Below are 27337 nucleotides of genomic sequence, written 5' to 3'. Positions count from 1 at the left end.
CTTTTGTTAAGGCCTAACTAAGTTCAGGAGTAAAAATGTGCTTAGTAGTCACATATTAAGTTGCATGAACTCACTGTGTTTGAAAGAAACGCAGACATTGAATTTCCCTTTGAACATGGTGAATTTATTAATAACACTTTGGATGGTGTGTCAATACACCCAGTCAGTACAAAGACACAGGCGTCCTTCCTAACTCAGTTGCCGGAGAGGAAGGAAACCGCCCATGGTGATTTCACCATGTGTCACGCCTTGGTCATTGTATTTTGTGTTTTCGTTATATGTTTGGTCAGGCCAGGGTGTGACATGGGTTTATGTTGTTGTATTTCGTATTGGGGTTTTTGTATTATTGGGATTGCGGCTGATTAGGGGTGTTGTATAGGCTTGGCTGCCTGAGGCGGTTCTCAATCAGAGTCAGGTGATTCTCGTTGTCTCTGATTGGGAACCGTATTTAGGTAGCCTGAGTTTCGCTTTGTATTTCGTGGGTGATTGTTCCTGTCTCTGTGTAGTTTCACCAGATAGGCTGTATAGGCTTCACGTTCCGTTTGTTATTTTGTATCGTTATTTCATGTGTCGCTTTTTCCAATAAAGTCATGAGTAACTACCACGCTGCATTTCGGTCCGACTCTTTCGACAAACGAAGAACGCCGTTACACCATGAGGCCAACGGTGATTTTAAAACAGTTACAGAGTTGAATGGTTCTGATATGAGAAAACTGAGGCCTTGTTATTAACCATGCTGGTCATTTATGAACATTTGAACATCTTGGCCATGTTCTGTTATAATCTCCAAATGACAGAGTGAAAAGAACTGGCCACCCCACATAGCCTGGTTCCTACAAATTTCTTCATTTTGCCTTTCTGTTTTTCAACTAGCCACCGTGCTTCTACACCTGCATTGCTTGCTGTTTGGGGTTTTAGGCTGGGTTTCTGTAAGCAAATATCAGCTGATGTAAAGGGCTATATAAATAAATTTGATTTGATTTGAGGATGGCGGCACGTAACCTAGTGGTTATTGTAGTAACTGGAAGGTTGCAAAACCCCGAGCTGACAAGGTACAAATCTGTCTTCTGCCCCTGAACAGGCAGTTAACCCACTGTTCCTAGGCCGTTTGAAAATAAGAATGTGTTCTTAACTGACTTGCCTGGTTAAATAAAGGTAAAAATAAATAAAAAAAATTAAAATTTAAAATTGTTACTCTTACAATACTAACCTAAATGACAGAGTGAAAAGAATGAAGCCTGTACAAAATACAAATATTAAACATGCATCCTGTTTGCAACAAGGCACTGAAGTTAATCTGCAAAACATGTTATGCAAAGAAATTCACCTTATTCTTACAAAGCGTTATGTTTGGGGCAAATCCAACACAACACCTCCTGAGTATCACTCTTCATATTTTAAAGAATGGTGGTGGCTGCATCAACTTATGGTATGCTTACACATGTTATGTTATATTCTACCCTGATGAGAATGTTATATCTTACACATGTTATGCTTTATCCTACCCTGATGAAGAATATTATATCTTACACATGTTATGTTATATTCTACCCTGATGAGGATGTTATATCTTACACATGTTATGTTATATCCTACCCTGATATCCACACCGAGGAGAGATGAGTGTGTGACTTTGTTTTTCAACTCCACCACACCATGATCGTCTTGTCTGCATTTCCTCCTCTGTCCTTATTATTATTATAGAGTCTGGTCTACATATCATGCCAGGTGTTATTGATACAGCTGACAACCCGTTGCTCTCCTCCTCTGTCCTTATTATTATCATAGATCTGGTCTACATATCATGCCAGGTGTTATTGATATTGATACCTCTGACAACCAGATGCTCTCCTCCTCTCCTCTGCAGGTGCCTGCCAGGGTTTTCCGGGAAGAGCTGTGAAGAGATAATAGACTACTGCAGTCTGCTCAGTGTCAACTGTCTGCACCAGGGACTGTGCCTCAGCGTAATTGGTGGATATAATGTAAGTCAGCCAATAGGTGAGGCCTAATGAAATGTGGGAAAGGCAAAAAAAAAGGTTTGATATGATGAGCCATAGTTTATTAGTGGGCTGCTTGGACAGGGTAGTGTTCTGCCCTCTACACATCAGAGAAAACACACCCTGGGGCTATTAGGAATGTTTTACAATAGACTACAGTAACCATTAGTGTATAGACCTCTCTACGTTCCAAATGGCTCCTAGTACCTATATAGTGCACTACTTTTGGCCATTTTGGCCTTTTCCACTCCACTCCATGTTCAAAACAAGTGGCATGTTTTGTGTAATGATTTAGTATGTCTAGTATAGGGGCACCTTGTACCTCGCTTCAGGTTAGTGCACATTCAGGAGTTATTTTGTTTTCATAGTCTGAACAACCGATGAACACCACTATGGTATGCCAATGTCGGATAATAAACGACAGGCCACTGGTAGCCGTTAAAGGAATAGTGCGAGATTTTGGCAACGAAGCCTTTTTTACCCAGAGTCAAGTGAACTCGTGGATTCCATTATTTTTGTCTGCGTGCAGTTTAAAGGAAGTTGGAGGTAGTTTTGCAAGCCTTTTCCAGTCACTGCGCTAACACTAGTTAGCAATGGCTCGTAAAACAACCTCAAACTTCCTTCATTGTCAAAATCAGGCACTATCCCTTTAACATCATCTATTTATTTATTTATGACATATTTAGAAGCTATCAGTTTCTCACTTTTCATGTCTATATTTTTTTGCTACATGATTTATATACTTTGTTTTCTTGCCACTGTTTCAATAACGTTTTGCTGTCACATTCAATATCAGCTGTACACTTTGAATAATGTGCCAAGCAGCCCATTCTATCGACTTGTTTAGAAGAATATTTACATTTGAGATAGTAGATAGCAATATATTGATAATTTTATGTCAATATTTGTTTATTTAATGTATTATAGTGTTCTAGTGTTCTAAGTTCTAGATATGATGATAAAGGTAAAACATTCACAAAATATGGTATCTATTTATATTTGATCATATCGTCCACGCCAACTTGTCAATGTGGGTTTAACTATCTACTATCAAATGTAAATATTCTTCTAAACAAGTCGATAGAATGGGCTGCTTGGCACATTATTCAAAGTGTACAGCTGATATTGAATGTGACAGCAAACGTTATTGAAACAGTAGCAAGAAAACAAAGTATATAAATCATGTAGCAAAAAAATATAGATATTTAAATCTCAAACAAAAATCATCACATGATTACAGGTTTCCTATGGGTGGTGATTAGGGCTTGTCCATGGACATGAACATTGTTCATCATAGCTATTAAAGTATATCTATGCATCACACTTCCTAAATGTTCAGACATCTGTTTTCTGAATCTAGCCAATGGATTACACTCTAGTCTCGTTTAAAGTAGTCTCTGTTTCTAACGCTGTCATGTATAGATGATTGACATTTAATAATAATAATCTGCTTGGTCGCTTTTAACGCTGTCATGCTATAGATGATTGAACCCATTTATTCTATCTGCTCTACTAACTGATTGAAGGACCATATGACTACATTGCTTGTACATTTCCATTTGTTTGCAGAAAATGCCAAATTATAATAAAACATTGTGCAAATGAGAATATGATGCTAATGAGAGAGCCGTCGGTTAAAATCGGATTCTATGACGTCTTGTGAAGCCATAAAACCATTTCACAACCATAAAATACCCAAATTGTGCCCACTTCATCATAATCCTGCATCGGAAGGCACCTGAAACCAGGCTGTAATGCCCATGGCCCTTAGCTTCTAATTATCCCCATCAGTCCTGGTCTGTTGCTTTAGATCATTCAGAAGGCTCTGGGGCTGCATCTGAAATGCCACCTATTCCCTATTCCCTTTTCCCCGATGTAGTGTATGGGCTCTGGTCAAAAATAGTGCACTATGTAGGGAATAGGGTGCCATTTGCTTCTGACTCTGAGCTGTAGGACTGTTTAAAGCTGCCTGTGTTGCTGTGTGTGGATTTCTCTTGCTCCAATCAGTGTCAGTCATAATCAAGACATTGACACTAGTCTGGCGTAATGAGCCGTCTCCTTTGCAATTTCTTGATCTGCTACCCCTGGGGAAAATGATGAGGTCGTTTGTCAGGTCAATTTGGGCTGTTGTCCATTAGATGCGCTGACTGTGTCCTGAAGTTGCCCTCTTTATTCAGTGTAGACTGAAGAGGTACTGGCGTTCACGTCTTAGAACCAAATGAGACCTTCTAATTAGGAAGAACAGAGATACCGTACGCTACCCATCAGCACTTGGATCTGCTGATAAATGAAACTTTAGTTAAATTAGTGTTGAGTTGCACAATGTGAACCGGTCAACTCAGTGCCATTGTAGGTTTCCCTGGCATGGATCTCATCAGGAAGTTGCCTTAGTGTAGAGGCATAGAGCTCGCCAGTTATGTCTTAAAACGGAAATGAAACCTCAGCCATTCCTATGTGGGATAGAATGGCATTTTGGGGTCAACCCCAAAAATAAGATCTGAGGTTAACACAGGCTTAGGAGATCTTATATGTTTTGTTCTATGAGATAATATCAGTCAGTTAACATGACCTTTATGAGTTATGAAGCCTTTATGTGCTTATAAATACTTCAAGTTCCACAAAAAGGTATGTTAGCTGATGAAGATTATTTCATAGAACAAAACGTATAGGATCTCCTAAGCCTGTGTTTACCACAGACCTTATTTTCAGAGTTTATCAAAAACTCTCCAAAACCCCATTAATTTCCTGAGGCTTTGGCTAACGAACTAGTGCGGAGTTAGCCTCCATTTGTGCCTACAAAAAGACAACATTACTATTGCTGTCTATTGGTAACCTGCATGACAGTATGTTGTGTAGAATGTACATTAGTCCAAGAAACGAATTGAACCCTTATAATTGTCAGTAAAAGATGTGATGCATACCACTGCAGTAGGAGGAAACAGGATGAAGTCAAATAACAGACCTGGTTAGTATGGATTTACAAGACCAGATTGGTGATTGTGTTTGTCTGCAGATCAATGATTACTGGTTCATCTCTTCCTCACAGTGTCTCTGTGCTCCTGGATGGATAGGGGAGTTCTGTCAGTATGGAGGGAACGCCTGCCTGATCTACCCAGACAGCTGTATGAATGGGGCCACCTGCATCACCACAAGTCAACCTACGGCTCCCCCAGAGTACAGATGTATCTGCAGCCCTGGTTACACAGGTAAGGGAACGTGAAAGGGGGATACCTAGTCAGTTGTACAAATGAATGCCTTCAACTGAAATGTGTCTTCCGTCTTTAACCCAACCCTCTGAATCAATGGTGCAGGAGTCATTTAACTTGTTGCGCCGAGCCCAACCCTCTGAATTCCGGACCTTGAACAGAGGTGGGGCTTTAACGATAAAAAGGTGGTAAATGAAATCAATATGCTAGCTCATGAGCTTTGTTCCACCATTGTTAACAACACTGTCATCTTAGATTTTCAAAAATATGCTTCTCAACCATAGCAAATGAAGCATTTAGCATTAGCATTTAGCATTAGCATTTTGGGTTAGCATTAGCATGCAAATATTCACAATTCCCAGCAAACAAAATAATAATTTACCTTTGAAGAACTGTTTTCAATGAGGAGACTCTCAGTTAGATAGTAAATAAGTTTTCCTGAAAGAACTTGGGAAGGAAAATATGTTTTCAAAATGAAAATTCAGTTATAAAGCCAAACTCTTTCCAGCAACTCCCACAATAAACTGAAACAAGTGCAAACGTTTTAGAATTCCCCAAGGTGTTTTCTACATATCTCTTCAATGATGTAGTTCCTGGAGCAATGGTAAAATGATTGCGGATGTTGGTAAAATGCATTTTCACTGAGAACCAAAAAACATTAAAACCGCCTTGATTTTATTGAAACGAACTTTGGATACGTTTTCTTGGACTCTTGGACAAACGAGGCAAACGTGATGGCGGAGATCATAGGAAAATGTTCAAAAATTCAGTCATTTCCCTGTTTTGAGGTTACATCTTTCCGAAAGATTATGTTGCCTGACAGACAATATCTTTCCCACCTGTTTTGAAGGAAAGGTCAGTGTTTTCTTTCCACTGCAAAAAAATGATAGCGCAAAATTTTATACAAAATACGCGTTAAACGGAACTTTTTTTATCCAATAATGACACATAGCCACCATAGGTTGAAGGAGGTTATTCTGCCTCTGAATCAGAGATGTGTCAGGTTTTAGCAATCAAGCTGACCCTCAATCTCTTCATGTGCAGGAGTCATTTCACGACCCTCTGAATCAGAGATTCCTAGAAGGATGAATCAGCAGAGGAGAGAGTCATTTAACTTGGTGCGGACCCTCTGAATCATCAGTGTCAGTTGAATGACTAGTCTCTGAATCAGACAAGAATTGCGCAGTTTCTGAATCAACGCAGGTGTCATTTTCCAAAGCCTTGGAATTAGATGCATAGTCAGGTGTCACTTCCTGACAAAAATGTCTGAATCAGAAAGGTGCAGGAGTTTTTTCCAACCCTCTGAATCAGAGAGGTGCAGGAGTCATTATAACCTCTGAATCAGAGAGGTGCAGGAGTCATTTAACCCAACCCCTCTGAATCAGAGAGGAGGGATTTAACCCAACCCCTCAGAATCAGTTGGGGTGAAGGAGTCAACCCAACCCCTCTGAATCAGAGAAGAGGTCAACCAGGAGTCATTAAACCAGACCCCTCTGGAATCAGAGAGGTGCGGGGGATACTTATGTCGACACCCCTCTGAGATCAGAGACCTTTTCAGGTGGAGGAATTAACCTTTCGGTTACTGGCCTCTGAATCAGAGCTGGTTACTGGCCCAACGCAGCTCTACTGAGGCCATCAACTGTGTTAGTATACGTGCCATTTCACTGCCAGGTCCTCTGAATCAGAAATACAAATTATACACTTCAGGTGTGTGAAAGTCATTTTATTGTAGTGTTTTTTTTGGAAAATCATTTGGTATCAGAGAGGATGCACTATTTTCAGAGTATTGATCTCTACCCTTTAAATCAGAAGTTATTGTGCAGTTTAAAGATAAATGTTTGTACATTAAAGTGCATATTTGATACTACTGGTTTTAGATCTGCAGTATCCTATCACACGTTTAATACAGGAGTTATCCTAATTTATTTATTTCACCTTCATTTAATCAGGTAGGCTAGTTGAGTCACCTTTAACCCAACAGGTAGGCTGCTGCAGAGATTTAACCAGGCAGGCTAGTTGAGAACACCTTTATTTAACCAGGTAGGCTAGTTGAGAACACTTTAAACCAGGTCTGAAACACCAGAACCAGGTGGCTAGGAGAACACCTTTATTTAACCAGGTGGCTCTTGAAATCCCCCTTATTTAACCAGGGCTAGTTGAGAACACCAAATTTTACCGAGTTGAGAACACCTTCATTTAACCAGGTAGGCTAGTTGAGAACACCTTTATTTAACCAGGTAGGCTAGTTGAGAACACCTTTATTTAACCAGGTAGGCAGTTGAGAACATCTTTATTTAACCAGGTAGGCTAGTTGAGAACACATTTATTTTTTAGGCTAGTTGAGAACACCTTTATTTAACCAGGTAGGCTAGAGAACACCTTTATTTAACCAGGTAGGCTAGTTGATTAACACCTTTATTTAACCAGGTGGGCTTTGTTTTATTTAACCAGGTAGGCTGAATTTAAACCAGGTGGGCTAGTTGAGAACACCTTTTTATTTAACCAGGGTAGGCTAGTTGAGAGTCTTTATTTAACTGGGCTAGTTGAGAACACCTTTTTTAACCAGGTAGGCTAGTTGAGAACACCTTTATTTAACCAGGTAGGCTAGTTGAGTGCCAACACCTTTATTCAACCAGGTAGGCTAGTTGAGAACACCTTTTATTTGGCCAGGCTAGTTGAAACACCTTTATTTAACCAGGTAGGCTAGTTGAGAACACCTTTATTTAACCAGGTAGGCTAGTTGAGAAACACCTTTATTTAACCAGGTAGGCTACGTTGAGAACACCTTTAATTTAACCAGGTAGGCTTAATGGTCCTTCTGTGGTTTAATGGTAGAGCATGGCGCTTGTAACGCCAGGGGTAGTGGGTTTGCATTTATCACCCATCTAGAATGTATGCACATGACTGTAAGTCGCTTTGGATAACCAGGTAGGCATTGATAATACATTTTTTTAACCAGGTAGGCTAGTTGAGAACACCTTTATTTAACCAGGTAGGCTAGTTGAGAACACCTTTATTTAACCAGGTAGGCTAGTTGAGAACACCTTTATTTAACCAGGTAGGCTAGTTGAGAACAAGTTTCATTTAACCAGGTGGGCTAGTTAAAACAAAGCAGTGTACACCAGGTTACACATGGAGTAAACAATAAACAAGCCAATAACACAATAAACAGGTCAATGACACAGTTGAAAAAAGAAAGTCTATTTAACCAGTGTAAAAGGCTAGGTAGGGCAACACCATAGGAGCTATTTAACCAGGTAGCAGATTAACACTGAATTTAACCAGGTGAGGCTAGTTGAGATACTTTGTGCAAAAGGTAGGCAGAAAAGAACAAAATAAAAACAGGTAGGGGATGAGGTAGGTAGATTTTATTTAACCATGGACTAGTGTAACAGCTTTAGATCCAGTTAGCTGCTGGAGATAGTTGATGTTTAAAATTGGTGAGGGAAATAAAAGTATCTTATCACACATTTAACCAGGTATCATGTGTTTGGATCTGAGTATCCTATCATTTAACCAGGTTTCTTCCTCCTTGAGAACACCTTTATTTAACCAGGTGGGCCATATTCAGAACACCTTTATTTAACCAGGTAGGCTAGTTGAGAACACCTTATTTAACCAGGTAGGCTAGTTGAGAAAGGTGTCACCCGTTTATTTCACCAGGTAGGCGTTGAGAACACATTTATTTAACCAGGTAGGCTAGTTGAGAACACGTGTCATTCCAGGTATAAGGCTAGTTGAGAAACACCTTTATTTAACCAGGTGGGCTAGTTGAGAACACCTTTATTTAACCAGGTGGGCTAGTTGAGAAACCTTTCCCGTTATAAGGCGTGTCAGGTTATAAGGCTTTAGAACGCCTTTAACCAGGTGGGCTAGTTGGAACACCTTTATTTAACCAGGTAGGCTAGTTGAGAACACCTTTATTTAACCAGGTGGGCTAGTTGAGAACACCTTTATTTAACCAGGTAGGCTAGTTGTCAACACTTTATTTAACCAGGTAGGCTAGTTGGCGTGTCATTCCTTTATTTAACCAGGTAGGCGTTGTCAACACCTTTATTTAACCAGGTAGGCTAGTTGAGAACACCTTTATTTAACCAGGTAGGGCTAGTTGAGGCGTGTCACCTTTATTTAACCAGGTAGGCTAGTTGAGAACACCTTTATTTAACCAGGTAGGCTGTCATTCCTGAGAACACCTTTATTTAACCAGGTAGGCTAGTTGAGAACACCTTTATTTAACCAGGTAGGCTAGTTGAGAACACCTTTATTTAACCAGGTAGGCTAGTTGAGAACAAGTTCTCATTTGCAAGTGCGACCTGGCTAAGATAAAACAAAGCAGTGTGACACAGACAACACAGAGTTACACATGGAGTAAACAATAAACAAGCCAATAACACAATAAACAAGTCAATGACACAGTAGAAAAAGAAAGTCTATATACAGTGTATAAAAGGCATGAGGAGGTAGGGCAATAAATAGGCCATAGGAGCGAATAATTACAATTTAGCAGATTAACACTGGAGTGATAAATGAGCAGATGATGATGTGCAAGTAGAGATACTGGTGTGCAAAAGAGCAGAAAAGTAAATAAAATAAAAACAGTATGGGGATGAGGTAGGTAGATTGGATGGGCTATTTTATATGGACTATGTACAGCTGCAGTGATCGGTTAGCTGCTCAGATAGTTGATGTTTAAAATTGGTGAGGGAAATAAAAGTATCTTATCACACATTTAATACAGTGTTTCTCCTCATGTGTTTGGATCTGAGTATCCTATCACACATTTAATTCTGCTGAATGTGTGTCATTGCCTAAGGCGTGTCATTCCCGTTATAAGGCGTGTCATTCCCGTTATAGCGTGTCATTCCCGTTATAAGGCGTGTCATTCCCACGTTATAAGGCGTGTCATTCCCGTTAGGCGTGTCATTCCCGTTATAAGGCGTGTTTCCCGTTATAATGTCATTCCCGTTATATGGCGTGTCATTCATTCCCGTTATAAGGCGTGTCATTCCCCGTTATAAGGCGTGTCATTCCCCTTATAAGGCGTGTCATTCCCGTTATATGGCGTGTCATTCATAAGGCGTGTCATTCCCGTTATATGTCATTCCCGTTATAAGGCGTGTCATTCCCGTTATAAGGCGTGTCATTCCCGTTATATGGCGTGTCATTCCGTTATAAGCGTGTCATTCCCGTTATATGGCGTGTCATTCCCGTTATAAGGCGTGTCATTCCGTTATATGGCGTGTCATTCCGTTATAAGGCGTGTCATTCCCGTTATAAGGCGTGTCATTCCCGTTATAAGGCGTGTCATTCCGTTATAAGGCGTGTCATTCCCGTTATAAGGCGTGTCATTCCCGTTATAAGCGTGTCATTCCCGTTATATGGCGTGTCATTCCCGTTATATGGCGTGTCATTCCGTTATATGGCGTGTCATTCCAGTTATAAGGCGTGTCATTTCCGTTATAGCGTGTCATTCCGTTATATACGTGTCATTCCCGTTATAAGGCGTGTCATTCCCGTTATAAGGCGTGTCATTCCGTTATAAAGCGTGTCATTCCCGTTATATGGCGTGTCATTCCCGTTATAAGGCGTGTCATTCCCGTTATAAGGCGTGTCATTCCCGTTATATGGCGTGTCATTCCCGTTATAAGGCGTGTCATTCCCGTTATATGGCGTGTCATTCCCGTTATAAGGCGTGTCATTCCCGTTATATGGCGTGTCATTCCCGTTATAAGGCGTGTCATTCCCGTTATATGGCGTGTCATTCCCGTTATAAGGCGTGTCATTCCCGTTATAAGGCGTGTCATTCCCGTTATAAGGCGTGTCATTCCCGTTATAAAGGCGTGTCATTCCCGTTTATAAGGCGTGTCATTCCCGTGTCATTCCCGTTATATGGCGTGTCATTCCAGTTATAAGCGTGTCATTCCCGTTATAAGGCGTGTCATTCCCGTTATAAGTGTCATTCCCGTTATATGGCGTGTCATTCCTATATTCCCGGCGTGTCATTCCCGTTATAAGGCGTGTCATTTTCCCGTTATAAGGCGTGTCATTCCCGTTATATGGCGTGTCATTCCCGTTATAAGGCGTTATAGTGTCATTCATTATAAGGCCCCGTTATAAACATTCCCGGCGTGTCATTCCCGTTATATGGCGTGTCATTCCCGTTATAAGGCGTGTCATTCCCGTTATATGGCGTGTCATTCCCGTTATATGGCGTGTCATTCCCGTTATAAGGCGTGTCATTCCCGTTATAAGGCGTGTCATTCCCGTTATAAGGCGTGTCATTCCCGTTATAAGGCGTGTCATTCCCGTTATATGGCGTGTCATTCCCGTTATAAGGCGTGTCATTCCCGTTATAAGGCGTGTCATTCCCGTTATAAGGCGTGTCATTCCCGTTATAAGGCGTGTCATTCCCGTTATAAGGCGTGTCATTCCCGTTATAAGGCGTGTCATTCCCGTTATATGGCGTGTCATTCCCGTTATATGGCGTGTCATTCCCGTTATAAGGCGTGTCATTCCGTTATAAGGCGTGTCATTCCGTTATATGGCGTGTCATTCCCGTTATAAGGCGTGTCATTCCCGTTATAAAGCGTGTCATTCCCGTTATATGGCGTGTCATTCCCGTTATAAGGCGTGTCATTCCCATTATAAGTATCATTCCCGTTATATGCGTGTCATTCCCGTTATAAGGCGTGTCATTCCCGTTATATGGCGTGTCATTCCCGTGTCATTCCCGTTATATGGCGTGTCATTTTCCGTTATATGGCGTGTCATTCCCGTTATATGGCGTGTCATTCCCGTTATAAGGCGTGTCATTCCCGTTATATGGCGTGTCATTCCCGTTATATGGCGTGTCATTCCCGTTATAAGGCGTGTCATTCCCGTTATATGGCGTGTCATTCCCGTTATAAGGCGTGTCATTCCCGTTATAAGGCGTGTCATTCCCGTTATATGGCGTGTCATTCCCGTTATATGGCGTGTCATTCCCGTTATAAGGCGTGTCATTCCCGTTATATGGCGTGTCATTCCAGTTATAAGGCGTGTCATTCCAGTTATATGGCGTGTCATTCCCGTTATAAGGCGTGTCATTCCCGTCATTTTCCGTTATATGGCGTGTCATTCCCGTTATAAGGCGTGTCATTCCCGTTATATGGCGTGTCATTCCCGTTATATGGCGTGTCATTCCCGTTATATGGCGTGTCATTCATTCATTCCCGTTATAAGGCGTGTCATTCCGTTATAAGGCGTGTCATTCCCGTTATAAGGCGTGTCATTCCCGTTATATGGCGTGTCATTCCCGTTATATGGCGTGTCATTCCCGTTATATGGCGTGTCATTCCAGTTATAAGGCGTGTCATTCCCGTTATATGGCGTGTCATTCCCGTTATATGGCGTGTCATTCCCGTTATAGGCGTGTCATTCCCGTTATAAGGCGTGTCATTCCCGTTATATGGCGTGTCATTCCCGTTATATGGCGTGTCATTCCCCGTTATATGGCGTGTCATTCCGTTATATGGCGTGTCATTCCGTTATAAGGCGTGTCATTCCCGTTATATGGCGTGTCATTCCCGTTATAAGGCGTGTCATTCCGTTATATGGCGTGTCATTCCCGTTATAAGGCGTGTCATTTCCGTTATATGGCGTGTCATTCCGTTATAAGGCGTGTCATTCCCGTTATAAGGCGTGTCATTCCCGTTATATGGCGTGTCATTCCCGTTATATGGCGTGTCATTCCCTTATAAGGCGTGTCATTCCGTTATATGGCGTGTCATTCCCGTTATAAGGCGTGTCATTCCCGTTATAAGGCGTGTCATTCCCGTTATATGGCGTGTCATTCCCGTTATATGGCGTGTCATTCCCGTTATATGGCGTGTCATTCCCGTTATATGGCGTGTGTCATTCCCGTTATAAGTGCGTGTCATTCCCGTTATATGGCGTGTCATTCCCCGTTATATTCCGTTATATGGCATTCGTGTCATTCCCGTTATAAGGCGTGTCATTCCCGTTATATGGCGTGTCATTTCCCGTATATGGCGTGTCATTCCCGTTATAAGGCGTGTCATTCCCGTTATAAGGCGTGTCATTCCCGTTATATGGCGTGTCATTCCCGTTATAAGGCGTGTCATTCCCGTTATTCCCGTTATAAGGCGTGTCATTCCCGTTATAAGGCGTGTCATTCCCGTTATAAGGCGTGTCATTCCCATGTCATTCCCGTTATATGGCGTGTCATTCCCGTTATAAGGCGTGTCATTTCCGTTATATGGCGTGTCATTCCCGTTATATTCATTCCGGCGTGTCATTCCCGTTATAAGGCGTGTCATTCCCGTTATATGGCGTGTCATTCCCGTTATAAGGCGTGTCATTCCCGTTATATGGCGTGTCATTCCGTTATAAGGCGTGTCATTCCCGTTATAAGGCGTGTCATTCCCGTTATATGGCGTGTCATTCCCGTTATATGGCGTGTCATTCCCGTTATATGGCGTGTCATTCCCGTTATAAGGCGTGTCATTCCCGTTATATGGCGTGTCATTCCCGTTATAAGGCGTGTCATTCCCGTTATAAGGCGTGTCATTCCCGTTATATGGCGTGTCATTCCCGTTATATGGCGTGTCATTCCGTTATATGGCGTGTCATTCCCGTTATAAGGCGTGTCATTCCGTTATATGGCGTGTCATTCCCGTTATATGGCGTGTCATTCCCGTTATAAGGCGTGTCATTCCCGTTATATGGCGTGTCATTTTCCGTTATATGGCGTGTCATTCCCGTTATATGGCGTGTCATTCCCGTTATAAGGCGTGTCATTCCCGTTATATGGCGTGTCATTTCCGTTATATGGCGTGTCATTCCTGTTATAAGGCGTGTCATTCCCGTTATAAGGCGTGTCATTCCCGTTATAAGGCGTGTCATTCCCGTTATAAGGCGTGTCATTCCCGTTATATTCCCGTTATATGGCGTGTCATTCCCGTTATATGGCGTGTCATTCCCGTTATAAGGCGTGTCATTCCGTTATATGGCGTGTCATTCCCGTTATATGGCGTGTCATTCCCGTTATAAGGCGTGTCATTCCCGTTATATGGCGTGTCATTCCCGTTAGGCGTGTCATTCCACGTTATAAGGCGTGTCATTCCCCGTTATATGGCGTGTCATTCCCGTTATATGGCGTGTCATTCCCGTTATAAGGCGTGTCATTCCCGTTATAAGGCATTCCGTTATATGGCGTGTCATTCCGTTATATGGCGTGTCATTCCCGTTATAAGGCGTGTCATTCCCGTTATAAGGCGTGTCATTCCCGTTATAAGGCGTGTCATTCCCGTTATATGGCGTGTCATTCCCGTTATATGGCGTGTCATTCCCGTTATATGGCATTTCCGTTATAAGTCATTCCCGTTATATGGCGTGTCATTCCCGTTATAAGGCGTGTCATTTCCGTTATATGGCGTGTCATTCCCGTTATATGGCGTGTCATTCCCGTTATAAGGCGTGTCATTCCCGTTATATGGCGTGTCATTCCCGTTATATGGCGTGTCATTCCCGTTATATGGCGTGTCATTTCCGTTATATCATTCCCGTTATAAGGCGTGTCATTCCCGTTATAAGGCGTGTCATTTCCATTATATGGCGTGTCATTCCCGTTATATCGTGTCATTCCCGTTATAAGGCGTGTCATTCCCGTTATATGGCGTGTCATTCCCGTTATATGGCGTGTCATTCCATTCCAGCAGTTATAAGGCGTGTCATTCCCGTTATATGGCGTGTCATTCCCGTTATAAGGAGTGTCATTCCCGTTATAAGGCGTGTCATTCCCGTTATAAGGCGTGTCATTCCCGTTATAAGGCGTGTCATTCCCGTTATATGGCGTGTCATTCCCGTTATAAGGCGTGTCATTCCCGTTATAAGGCGTGTCATTCCCGTTATATGGCGTGTCATTCCCGTTATAAGGCGTGTCATTCCCGTTATATGGCGTGTCATTCCCGTTATTGTCATTCCCGTTATAAGGCGTGTCATTCCCGTTATATGGCGTGTCATTCCCGTTATAAGGCGTGTCATTCCCGTTATATGGCGTGTCATTCCCGTTATAAGGCGTGTCATTCCCGTTATATGGCGTGTCATTCCCGTTATAAGGCGTGTCATTCCCCGTTATAAGGCGTGTCATTCCCGTTATATGGCGTGTCATTCCCGTTATAAGGCGTGTCATTCCGTTATATGGCGTGTCATTCCCGTTATAAGGCGTGTCATTCCCGTTATAAGGCGTGTCATTCCCGTTATAAGGCGTGTCATTCCCGTTATATGCGTGTCATTCCGTTATATGGCGTGTCATTCCCGTTATAAGGCGTGTCATTCCCGTTATAAGGCGTGTCATTCCCATTATAAGGAGTGTCATTCCCGTTATATGGCGTGTCATTCCATAAGGCGTGTCATTCCCGTTATAGGCGTGTCATTCCCGTTATAAGGCGTGTCATTCCCGTTATAAGGCGTGTCATTCCCGTTATATTGGCGTATTGTCATTTAACCACGTTATAAAAGTAAAAACATTCCTATATTTGTTGTCTTAGATCATTCCCGTTATAAGGCGTGTCATTCCCGTTATAAGGCGCCCCATTCCCGTTATCCGGATTGTGACTCAGCCTCAAGCTCATTTCCATAAGGCGTGTCATTCCCGTTATATGGCGTGTCATTCCCGTTATAAGGCGTGTCATTCCATTCCCGTTATAGATTTTCAAAATATGCTTTTAAAGGCGTGTCATTCCCGTTATAGAGTGTCATAGCCGTTATATGCGTGTCATTCCCGTTATAAGGCGTGTCATTCCTTAACCAGCAAAGGGATTCATAAATGTCATTCCGTTATAAGAACTTCAGATGTTATAAGGCGTGTCATTCCCGTTATAAGGCAGTCATTCCCATTATAAGTTTTTCCTGAAAGATGCTTCCAAGGGATTATTCCCGTTTTGTTACTTTGTCATTTGGCCAGTTTCTTCATAACCGTCATTCCTGTCATTAACTCCATAAAGGTTTGAATCAATCCTCATATAAGTGTTTGGTCATATATCTCTTCAAAATGCCAGTTATAGACACGGCATGTCATTCCCAAAATATAAGGGATGTCATTCCCATTGCTCATCTTTTCACAATTCCTCAAGTGGATTATTCCATAATTTGCGTTATTTTGTCTAAAATATGAAAGGCGGAGGTTGCAGGACATTTCTTCATTGAACCTGCCAACCAAGGACAGCAACAAGATATTGGCTACATACATGAATACTATAAGCAACAGCTATTGGAGTACTTAACCACTTCTATCCACCAAAGGAAAAACATTAACCTATATTTGTTGTCTTAGCCATATGAGATCAAAAACGTGAAAAAATCCTGTTGATTTCCTGGTCACTCAAACATCTTGGTTTTGCCTGTAGATATTGTTCTATATCATGAAAATCTTTGCAGTTCTGGAAACGTATGTTTTTTCCAAAACTATCAATTTAAGTCTTTTCGTGAAAAATATCGTAAAAACGGGCACGTCTTTTTATCCAAAAATGAAATACTGCCCCTAGAGTTCTAACAGGTTAAAAAATATATATATACATATAAAAAGTCCAAAGTGTAATCGTTTACAGAAATATTTCAATACAATTTTAGACTCATGTCGTTTGATAGTTAATGATGCTCCTTGTTTATTCTAAACCTGTACAAAAAGCTGGATGCCATGAAAAGTCATTTTTCAATTTGTTTTATACATCGTACACTATTCATTTCTGGGTCCATTAACCAAATTCCAAATACTTTAGACTCTGTTGAAAAGAGTTTTCGAGGACCACTAGTAAACAAGTCTTTAGATTATAACTTTCATGTGTTTTCCTCTGGTGTTAAAAAATACACATCTTCTCGATATATGTTTAATTTGGAGTATCTAGTTCTCCATCATACATACAACAGCCTAAACCAAACCACAACCCTCAGAATGAACAAGTGGCTCTCTTCATTTCATGTCTTTCATCATTGGTCCTCTCAATCCTGTCAGCAGAACCTCAGTCCCCATCTTAGCTGACACACTCACACCTGTCACTCCGATAAGTCCTTACATAGCATTACATGAGCTAGGGCTTTTTTTTTTTGTGCTGCGCCAGGCTCAAATATCGGTTGCCACTTCGCTGATGGAAAATTGTCTCTCACAATGTGGCAGCACCTCAGTGACTGATGGAACCCTTCACTCCGAGGCGTCCATGCCAAGTGGAACCCTATTCCCTATTTAGGGACTACTTTTGACCAGGGCCAATAGGGCTCCTCCTGGTCATAAGTAATGCACTATGGGAAAAGGCTGCCATTTAGGACACAGCCCTAGGCATCCAGGGATCCCTTTTTCGATGTGGAATTATGAAGCGTTGAAGCGGGCGGACTTTCAGAAGGCCCCCGTTTAATTTCAGAACCCGTCTCGAAGCCCTCAGGACCAGTCTGTCTGGAGTAGATCAAGCATTTCTGAGTGCATTGCTCAAGCCCCTGATATTTAAGTTTTTATTCAGACTAGAAAAATATGAACTTGCGGCCGATGGTATAAGCGTTTATGAAATGTTCATGTACTGCAGATATCCGGGTTTTGAAGTGGTTATGAATGTGTCATGAAGTCCCTATGTAGGTACCTTCGTATAAAGTGTTATTCCTTTATTCTTAGGGAAACTGTACAGACATTGGAGACATTTTTCACCTTGCATGGCTTTATAGTTTTTTTTTCCCCTCCAGACGCATATCAAGGGTTTATTTTCTTTTTCCAGGCAGGCAGACAAGGTGCTGTCCAAAAGGCCATCACAAAATGCCAAGCACCTGATTGTAATCTGCCAAAAAATGTCCGTGACATGCTGAAGAGACACTATGAAACTTTAGAAGGGCAGATTCCTCCGAGATAGGGCATGTGTCTCAAATGGCACTCTATTCCTATATAGTGCACTACTTTTGATCAGAGCCCTATGTGTCCTGGTAGAAAGTAGTACACTATAAAGGGAATGTGGTGCCATTTGGGACGCAGACCATGCCTTTTGTTGTCCGTATCTTTCCCCTGTCTTGTTATATTTCCAATCAGAGTCTCCTAATTGAAATCACACAGCTATTGAAAAGCCAAGGAGTCCCAGAACACCAGTAATTCAGTCTTGTGGATTTAAAGAAGCTAATCTCCGCTCCATATCCTGTCTCTTTTTATATGGCCCTTGAAACAACAGACTGTCTGACCAACTGCTAGGTTCTTCTCCAAGTGGAAGCAATCATAATTTAAAATCAACGAGCAGGAGAATATTAGGGTTCATTTCTTTAAAACATCTAATAGGAATTCCAAAGAGGATACTTCCATTTTAGGTTAGCTAAAGGAGGTTTTAAAAGATGTACATTTTAGGTTAGCTAAAGGAGGTTTTAAAATATATACATTTTAGGTTAGCTGAAGGAGGTTTTAAAATATATACATTTTAGGTTAGCTGAAGGAGGTTTTAAAATATATACATTTTAGGTTAGCTGAAGGAGGTTTTAAATATATACATTTTAGGTTAGCTGAAGGAGGTTTTAAAATATATACATTTTAGGTTAGCTAAAGGAGGTTTTAAAAGATATACATTTAGGTTAGCTGAAGGAGGTTTTAAAATATATACATTTTAGGTTAGCTAAAGGAGGTTTTAAAATATATACATTTAGGTTAGCTGAAGGAGGTTTTAAAATATATACATTTTAGGTTAGCTAAAGGAGGTTTTAAAATATATACATTTAGGTTAGCTGAAGGAGGTTTTAAAATATATACATTTTAGGTTAGCTAAAGGAGGTTTTAAAATATATACATTTAGGTTAGCTGAAGGAGGTTTTAAAATATATACATTTTAGGTTAGCTAAAGGAGGTTTTAAAAGATATACATTTTAGGGTTACTAAAGGGTTGAATATCATGTTTCTCTCCCTCTCTCTCTCTGCCCACAATATACAGTAGATGGTTGTACCACTGCTTCAATCACCGAACCAAAGTGGTTGTGGTTGTCAGTGTTCATATATCATCAATGTTAGAGCTTAGATTTTATTAGACAGCTTCACATGCTTGCCACCAACCCTCTTTTTATTTACTTAATCTGAATGGTTATATTCTGCCCGCTTCCTGTTTCCTCATAAAAGGTAGATTTAGTGGCTTGTGATGTCTCCGGTAGTGCTGCACTATTATCTTGAATAAAACACATCTCTACCGATGCATACCGTACCTCTAAGCAAAGAAAGCAGACAATAAATGTAAAATGGCCGTAGTAAAATGTCCCCTTACGTTGTTCCAGTGCTCACATTTTAGTACATCACAGGCCAGTGCTCTACTGCAGACCGGCAGACAGACCGGCAGACAGACAGGCAGACAGACAGGCAGACAGACAGGCACGTGCCTGTTGTAAAACCCATGTGTCTATCCAATACAGGAAGGAAAATTGGAGCTATGGTAGAATCTCCAAAAACAAACCGAAAAGGCATCAAATTAACGATTTTTGTTGGAGCAAATGGTTCTCAGGCCGACAAAATTATTATAACTAGAAAAGTACATTTCCTGAAGAAAATGTGGTGTGCTTTCTAGCTTGTGAATGATGATTTAATGTATAGGATAGCCTGAACATGTGAAGTTGGTTTGGCATCTCTAGCTTGTGAATGATGATTTAATGTATAGGATAGCCTGAACATGTGAAGTTGGTTTGGCATCTCTAGCTTGTGAATGATGATTTAATGTATAGGATAGCCTGAACATGTGAAGTTGGTTTTGGCATCTCTAGCTTGTGAATGATGATTTAATGTATAGGATAGCCTGAACATGTGAAGTTGGTTTGGCATCTCTAGCTTGAACGGTTCAAAAGGTACTGTTGTTGAGTTATTTTATGCAAATGTAGTTTATGCAAATGTAGTTTATGCAAATGTAGTTTATGCAGATGCAGTGATAAAAGTTTTTAAGAATTTTAATTTTATGCACATTTATGCCAATGTGTACATACAATGAACACAAATATAAACGCAACATGTAAAGTGTCGGTCCCACGTGTTGGTCCCACGTCTGCCCCCCCCCATGGCTGCAGACCACGTGTAACCACGCCAGCCCAGGAACTCCACATCCAGCTTTTTCACCTGCGGGATCTATCATCTGAGACCAGCCACCTGGACAGCTGATGAAACTGTGGGTTTGCACAACTAAAGAATTTCTGCACAAACTGTCAGAAACCGTCTCAGGGAAGCTCATCTGCATGCTCATCGAACTACAGTTTGGCGACGTAACCAACTTCAGTGGGCAAATGCTCACCTTCTGTGGCCACTGGCACGCTGGAGAAATGTGCTCTTCCCGGATGAATCCTGGCATCATCTGTACCGGGCAGATGGCAGACAGCGTGTATGGCGCTGTGTGGGCGAGCGGTTTTCTGATGTCAATTTTGTGAACATTATATGAACAGTAACTCAGTAAAATCTTTGAAATTGTTGCATGTTGTGTTTATATTTTTGTTCAGTGTAGTTATAGTTGATAAAGATTTGAAAGAGTTTGAAGATGTTTTGAAGTTGATCATGAAGCGTAACTGGCCAAGGAGCAGGACCATTTTAAAAAGCTACTTCTGTATACCTATGGTTCTCATTCATGTTATTTTACGCACAATTAAAATCTTTATAGTTCAGAAAGTATACTGTACATAGTATAAAAAAATCACTAGACAGGCAATCTAAGCAGGGGCAGTCTGAACATCTCAACGTAGGTTTGGGGTTGATTGCTTAAACGGTGAAAGAGGAGATGGGTCTAGATTCTAGAATCTTTAAAAGTCTATGGACCCTTTGTTTGCCATTGAAATGCATTGGGAACTCATTAATATATTGTTGTAGTACAAAAGTATAAATGCTATCACAAATATTTTTCAATCAATCTGTGTTTTAAAGTTGGTTTTGTGTTTTATAGATTAAATCGTTAAAGTGCTAGAATAAACTAAATATAATAATAATGTAGGAAATCTAAAGTTGTGCTTCATCAACCTCATAATCATTTGTACACTGCATATTGACCCCAACTAAGCCCGAAAAGAGATTGTATTTGAAAATAGCAATCATTTCATACCTTCATTACACTGGTTTTGTCCCGTGGGCCGCCTGTTGCCGACCCATGCTGTACAGTAAGAAATGTATCATTAAGCAGAGGGCTTCTTTGGCGGTGGTGTTCTTTCTGAAAATACAATTTATCATTATTTTATAATTTTTGCAAAGGTTTGCATAGTGTGTTGCTTTGGCCTTGGACGGTGCCCAAGAACTGCAGTATATGAGCCAATTACTGACACCAGCCAAGTCCTCTCTGGGTATTTATGAGCTGGCTACATGGTGCTGGAGATCTGAGTTTTAAAGTGTGTCCCAAATGGCACCACATTCCCTTTATAGTGCACTACTTTTGACCAGGGCGCATAGGGCTCTAGTCAAAAAGTAGTGCACTACTTTAGGTGCCATTTTGGAACATACATTGAACCTTTGCTGTGCTCTCTCTCGCCATGATGCGTCAATGAAGAACTGTGATCCACATGGTCGCACGCACACACACACACACACACACTAATCTCAGATCTTAATGCTATTGTCTGGTTCCTGGGTTCAAATACTATTCAAAATAATTTCAAATACTCTATCTGTGCTTGATTGGGTTTGCCTGCTGTGATGGAACCATCAGGAAAGTCTCAAAAGTGCAAACCAAAACCCTGCATAACAGGCACCCCCACTCCAGGCAGGCTAAAGCAATGTTTAATCTGTTGAATAGTATTTGAACCCAGATCTGGTTAATGCCTCTTTCTCTCATTCATCTCAATATCCTTTACATGCATGCTTTTCTGTGAGCGTTCCTACACTAATGTATAAAGTTCATGGTACATTAGTAATTAAGTTTGCTCTGCAGAAAGATATAATCCTATCTTAATTGGTTTCCATTGCATATTTCATCTGCGATGCACACATCGTTATCCACTTCACCTAACCTGGAGCTTTAGAAAGGGGAAATTAATCCCAATGTATAACAATGAAGTAATCACAAACATTCACCCTGAACCTTTTCCAAGTTTATTCCTCATTGACGGTTCATGGTTTGCTACATGACCTTCGTGTTTCAGTATCGAAGGTATTTATGATATTTCATGAATACATTTTGAGGTGGTTTTGAGGATTATTTACTTAACTAGGTAAATGCTCATAATGGGAATTTTGGAAATATTCAGGGGAGCATTACCATGCTGATCCAGGCTGTATCACATCTGGCCGTGGTTGGGAGTCCCATAGGGTCGGCGCACAATTGGCCCAGCGTCGTCCGGGTTTGGCCGGTGTAGGCCGTCATTATAAATAAGAATTTGTTCTGAACTGACTTGCCTAGTTAAATAAAGCTTCAATAAAAAATAAAAGATTGATTTGTTCTATACTACCAGTGCCCTCCCAGGCCCACCGACTTGGGAGCCAGGCCCACCCACTGGGGAGTCAGGACCTGCCAATCAGAATTAGTTTTACCCCACAAAAGGGCTTTATTACAGACAGAAATACTCCTCAGTTTCATCAGCTTTCTGGGTGGCTGGTCTCAGATGATCCCGTAGGTGAGAAGCCGGATGTGGAGGTCCTGGGCTGAAGTGGTTACACGTGGTCTGCGGTTGTGAGGCCGGTTCAATGTACTGCTAAATTCTCAAAAATTATGTTGGAGGCGGCTTATGGTAGAGAATTGAACATTCAATTCTCTGGCAACACCTCTGGTGGATATTCCTGCAGTCCCTCAAAACTTGAGACATCTGTGGCATTGTGTTGTGTGAAGAAACTGCACATTTTGGAGTGGCATTTTATTGTCCCAAGCACAAAGTGCACCTGTGTAATGATCATGCTGTTTCATCAGCTTCTTGATATGCCACACCTGTCAGGTGGATGAAATATTTTGGCAAGGGAGAAATGCTCACTAACAGGGATGTAAACACATTTGTGCACAACATTTGAGAGAAATAAGCTTTTTGTGAGTATGGAATATTTCTGGGATGTTTTATTTCAGCTCATGAAACATGGGACCAACACTTTACATTTTTAGTTCATATTTTTGTTCATTATATATTGACATATCTCGTGGACAGACTAAGTAAACATTAAGTGAGATTTTAGTTCTGGGTTAACCAAGATTTATATGGGACATAACATAGCCTAACACAACATACTATTGTTATCCATATTAGGGATGGAAATGGGAAATAATTTCACTATTAGAATAGTACAAATAATATTTCTGATGAGTGTTTAGCGTTGATCTGTGTCAGGCCCTCAGTTAGGTGTGTGTCTGTAATCTCTATTTAAAGAGTGGTTAATAGTAATCCCTTGTCAGCGCTGACTGGAGGACTAAATGTGTAGTAGTAGCTCAATGCATCGTCATAAAAACTACATTCAAAGTTTGTTTTATTAAATTAAGACTTTCAAATGTCATGGTATATAATTTCTATGTAACTATGTCACAAGGATAATTTAATTAAAAATACACTTTTTTTCTGGATAAAGTAGACCTGCAAAATGTTTGAGTACTACTACTAACGTCCGTTCGGATATTTGAATATTCAAATAAGCGTGCCCATTCCTAATCCATATGACATCATATTAACAGTACAAGACAGACAGGCTGATATGTTCGTAGGAGCGCATATTTCCTTCTGATACTACTCCTGTACATTTCTCTCTACTTGACTTGAACGACCTGCATTTACTTCCATGTCCAATTATATTCCCATTTTACCTTTCATGTTCCTTCATCTCAGGGGGCATCTCATCACTTTCTGCTTTTATCTGTCAACAGTAGTGAACTATATAGGATCAGTGCCATTGGAGACTCATCCCCAGGTTATATCCTGGCTTCTATATCAGCTACCCTCTCCCTGTGGTCTTTCAACTACCACTTTACCTGACCTTTCAACTTGACCTTTCAATAACCAGTTTACCTGACCTTTCAATGACCAGTTTACTTGACCTTTCAACCTGACCATTCAATGACTAGTTTACCTGACTTTTCAAGACCAATTTACTTGACCTGTCAACTTGACCTTAATAACCAGTTTACCTGACCTTTCAAGACCAGTTTACTTGACCTTTCAATGACCAGTTTACCTGACCTTTCAGTGACCAGTTTACCTGACCTTTCAATGACCAGTTTACCTGACCTTTCAATGACCAGTTTACTTCACCTTTCAATAACCATTTTACCTGACCTTTCAATGATCAGTTTACTTGATTTTTCAACCTTAACTTTCAAAGACCAGTTTATCTGACCGACTCTCATCATCATCACCCCAACAGACCAATTCTTCTTCCTCTGTGGGTTTTAACCTGGGAGCCAGCCTGTTTCTGCTCTCTCTCTCTCCACCTCCTTATGGATGACAAGCAAACTGTCACTCAGGCTAAGGCAGCTGGACGGTACTGTAACGTTCTTGGTTCTATTCCATGTGCTCTATTGAAGGCTACAGACGTTTTGGGGGACTGTGTTGTACAATACAACTTTATTTGTCCAACTGTTGCATCAGAAATGGGTCTTCTGCTCTGTTTATGACAAAAAATAATGAAGAGTAGCAGAGAGTTGACTTAGTTGTTGGCGGAATTATTTCTCTGTTTTCGGTCAGTCTGGAATATGTATTCTGTCTCCCATGGTAAAAAAAAGAAATGCACACACTGAAATGCATTATTTAATAATCGGATGGCGAGTTCCTTTGCAGTAAACCAATATTTATGTCGGTTATTTCTTGGGTCATGTTTCATCTTCCATCCTCCATGAAGAATGACCCCCCCACCCATTGAGAGTACTACCTGAACAATACTTATAATACATTTCTTCTGACAGATATCTTTGCACATCACTGTTGGGATGGATTTGTACAATTTGTAGCTGCACAATGTGGCATTTTTATATATATATATACCAACAGAAAGAACATTGTGATATTAATCACAGTAAGTCTGCTGTACAGTAGACTGAGGCTTTGTCCCAAATGACACCCAATTCCCTTGATAGCGCACTTATTTTGACCAGGGACCATAGTGGATCCCATAGGGCTCTGGTCAAAAGTAGTGCACTATATAGGGAATAGGGTGTCATATGGGACATATCCTGAGATTGACTCTTTCAAGAGGGGCTTTTACTATATGTACTGGATTTGCCGTTATTGATGAACGGATGTTTATGATAAATCACTTCCACAGTCACATCTGAGACGAATCCCCTGTATGGTAGGAGCTTAATGACTAAATCACCATCTAGATGCATTACGTAGGAAGGTTATATCCAAGCTAGATTTAAACTAGACTTGAACATGAGAGAGCACTGTGATAATCCCCATCTAGACTTGAACAAGAGAGAGCACTGTGATAATCCCCATCTAGACTTGGAACATGAGAGAGCACTGTGATAATCCCCATCTAGACTTGAACAAGAGAGAGCACTGTGATAATCCCCATCTAGACTTGGAACATGAGAGAGCACTGTGAGAATCCCCATCTAGACTTAAACTAGACTTGAACATGAGACAGCACTGTGAAAATCCCCATCTAGATTTGGAACATGAGAGAGCACTGTGATAATCCCCATCTAGACTTGGAACATGAGAGAGCACTGTGAGAATCCCCATCTAGATTTAAACTAGACTTGAACAAGAGAGAGACTTGAACACTGTGAGCACTGTCCCCCCATCTAGACTTGAACAAGAGAGAGCACTGTGAGAATCCCCATCTAGACTTGAACAAGAGAGAGCACTGTGAGAATCCCCATCTAGACTTGGAACAAGAGAGAGCACTGTGAGAATCCCCATCTAGATTGAAACTAGACTTGAACAAGAGAGAGCACTGTGATAATCCCCATCTAGACTTGAACTAGACTTGAACAAGAGAGAGCACTGTGATAATCCCCATCTAGACTTGAACTAGACTTGAACAAGAGAGAGCACTGTGATAATCCCCATCTAGATTGAAACTAGACTTGAACAAGAGAGAGCACTGTGAGAATCCCCATCTAGATTGAAACTAGACTTGAACAAGAGAGAGCACTGTGATAATCCCCATCTAGACTTGAACTAGACTTGAACAAGAGAGAGCACTGTGAGAATCCCCATCTAGATTGAAACTAGACTTGAACAAGAGAGAGCACTGTGATAATCCCCATCTAGACTTGAACTAGACTTGAACAAGAGAGAGCACTGTGAGAATCCCCATCTAGATTTAAACTAGACTTGAACAAGAGAGACCACTGTGAGAATCCCCATCTAGACTTGAACAAGAGAGACCACTGTGAGAATCCCCATCTAGACTTGAACAAGAGACCACTGTGAGACACTGGCTTTTGTGTTTCACAGTTTAAGATTCTTATGCATTTTAATGTTGAGTTGCATAATAGCTTTTGAAAATAGTTTTTCCTGCTGTTTTTCCAGGATTTGTAATTCTTAAAGAGAAATGAAAAGAATGAACTGCTACACTGCTTATAAAACTACAGGACTTTGGAATGTTCCCTCGGAATTGTAAGGGGGAATTTACAATCCCAATGTTGAATCATTGAGTCCATTTACATTTGGGGTTAATTAAAATGCCTACATAAACTAATTAAACACAGTATAATCAGTCACTACTACACCTTCCTCTTGTCTTTCAGGACCCCACTGTGAGACAGAAATGAACCAGTGTTTCTCCAACCCCTGTCTGCACAATGGGACATGCTTGGACTCTGTTGGCTTCTACAAATGCAGGTGTCCACCAGGTATGTATGTATGTTGTGCCCCCTCACATTCAGTTTCACTAAGATAGGGCCCTATCCATCCCAGCCCCAAACAAGCCATTGGATGCATCCCAAATGCAACCTTATTTCCTATATAGTGCACTTCTTTTGACCAGTTCTATGGGTCCTGGTCAAAAGTAGTGCACTATAAAGGGAACAGGGTGCCTTTTGGACAGTGTCCTTTGACTGACAGCTGAGCAAATCACTCGGCTCATTGCCAAAGCTCATTACTGCAGGAGAATTATGTCAATATTGTGATATGGAATACTCTCTCCTTTCATGGGGCATTCGACTCCTGTATTAATATGATTCTGCAGTAATTGTTTATTCGTCTCGACCGGCTGAGGCTGAATTTACATTCACTGATGCAGTCTGATGG

The 27337-nt window shown here is 41.0% G+C and overlaps 1 protein-coding gene across 1 annotated transcript in view; it reads left to right on the top strand.

Moving 5' to 3' along the window:
• Positions 1-1866: 1866 nt before the first annotated feature.
• LOC118374387 (protein eyes shut homolog) overlaps positions 1867-27337 on the top strand; it is a gene marked incomplete at its 3' end in the record, with an annotated part of 35411 nt that continues 9940 nt past the window's right edge. Inside the window, exons 1-3 of the mRNA XM_052501767.1 lie at positions 1867-1982; positions 5044-5203; positions 26836-26940. Coding sequence (XP_052357727.1) covers positions 5122-5203; positions 26836-26940 — 187 coding nt within the window. The remainder of the gene's footprint in view (positions 1983-5043; positions 5204-26835; positions 26941-27337) is intronic.

Source organism: Oncorhynchus keta, unplaced genomic scaffold (genome assembly GCF_023373465.1).
Source record: "Oncorhynchus keta strain PuntledgeMale-10-30-2019 unplaced genomic scaffold, Oket_V2 Un_contig_14327_pilon_pilon, whole genome shotgun sequence".
Lineage (NCBI taxonomy): Eukaryota > Metazoa > Chordata > Actinopteri > Salmoniformes > Salmonidae > Oncorhynchus > Oncorhynchus keta.
This window is presented reverse-complemented; position numbering and strand designations above follow the sequence as displayed.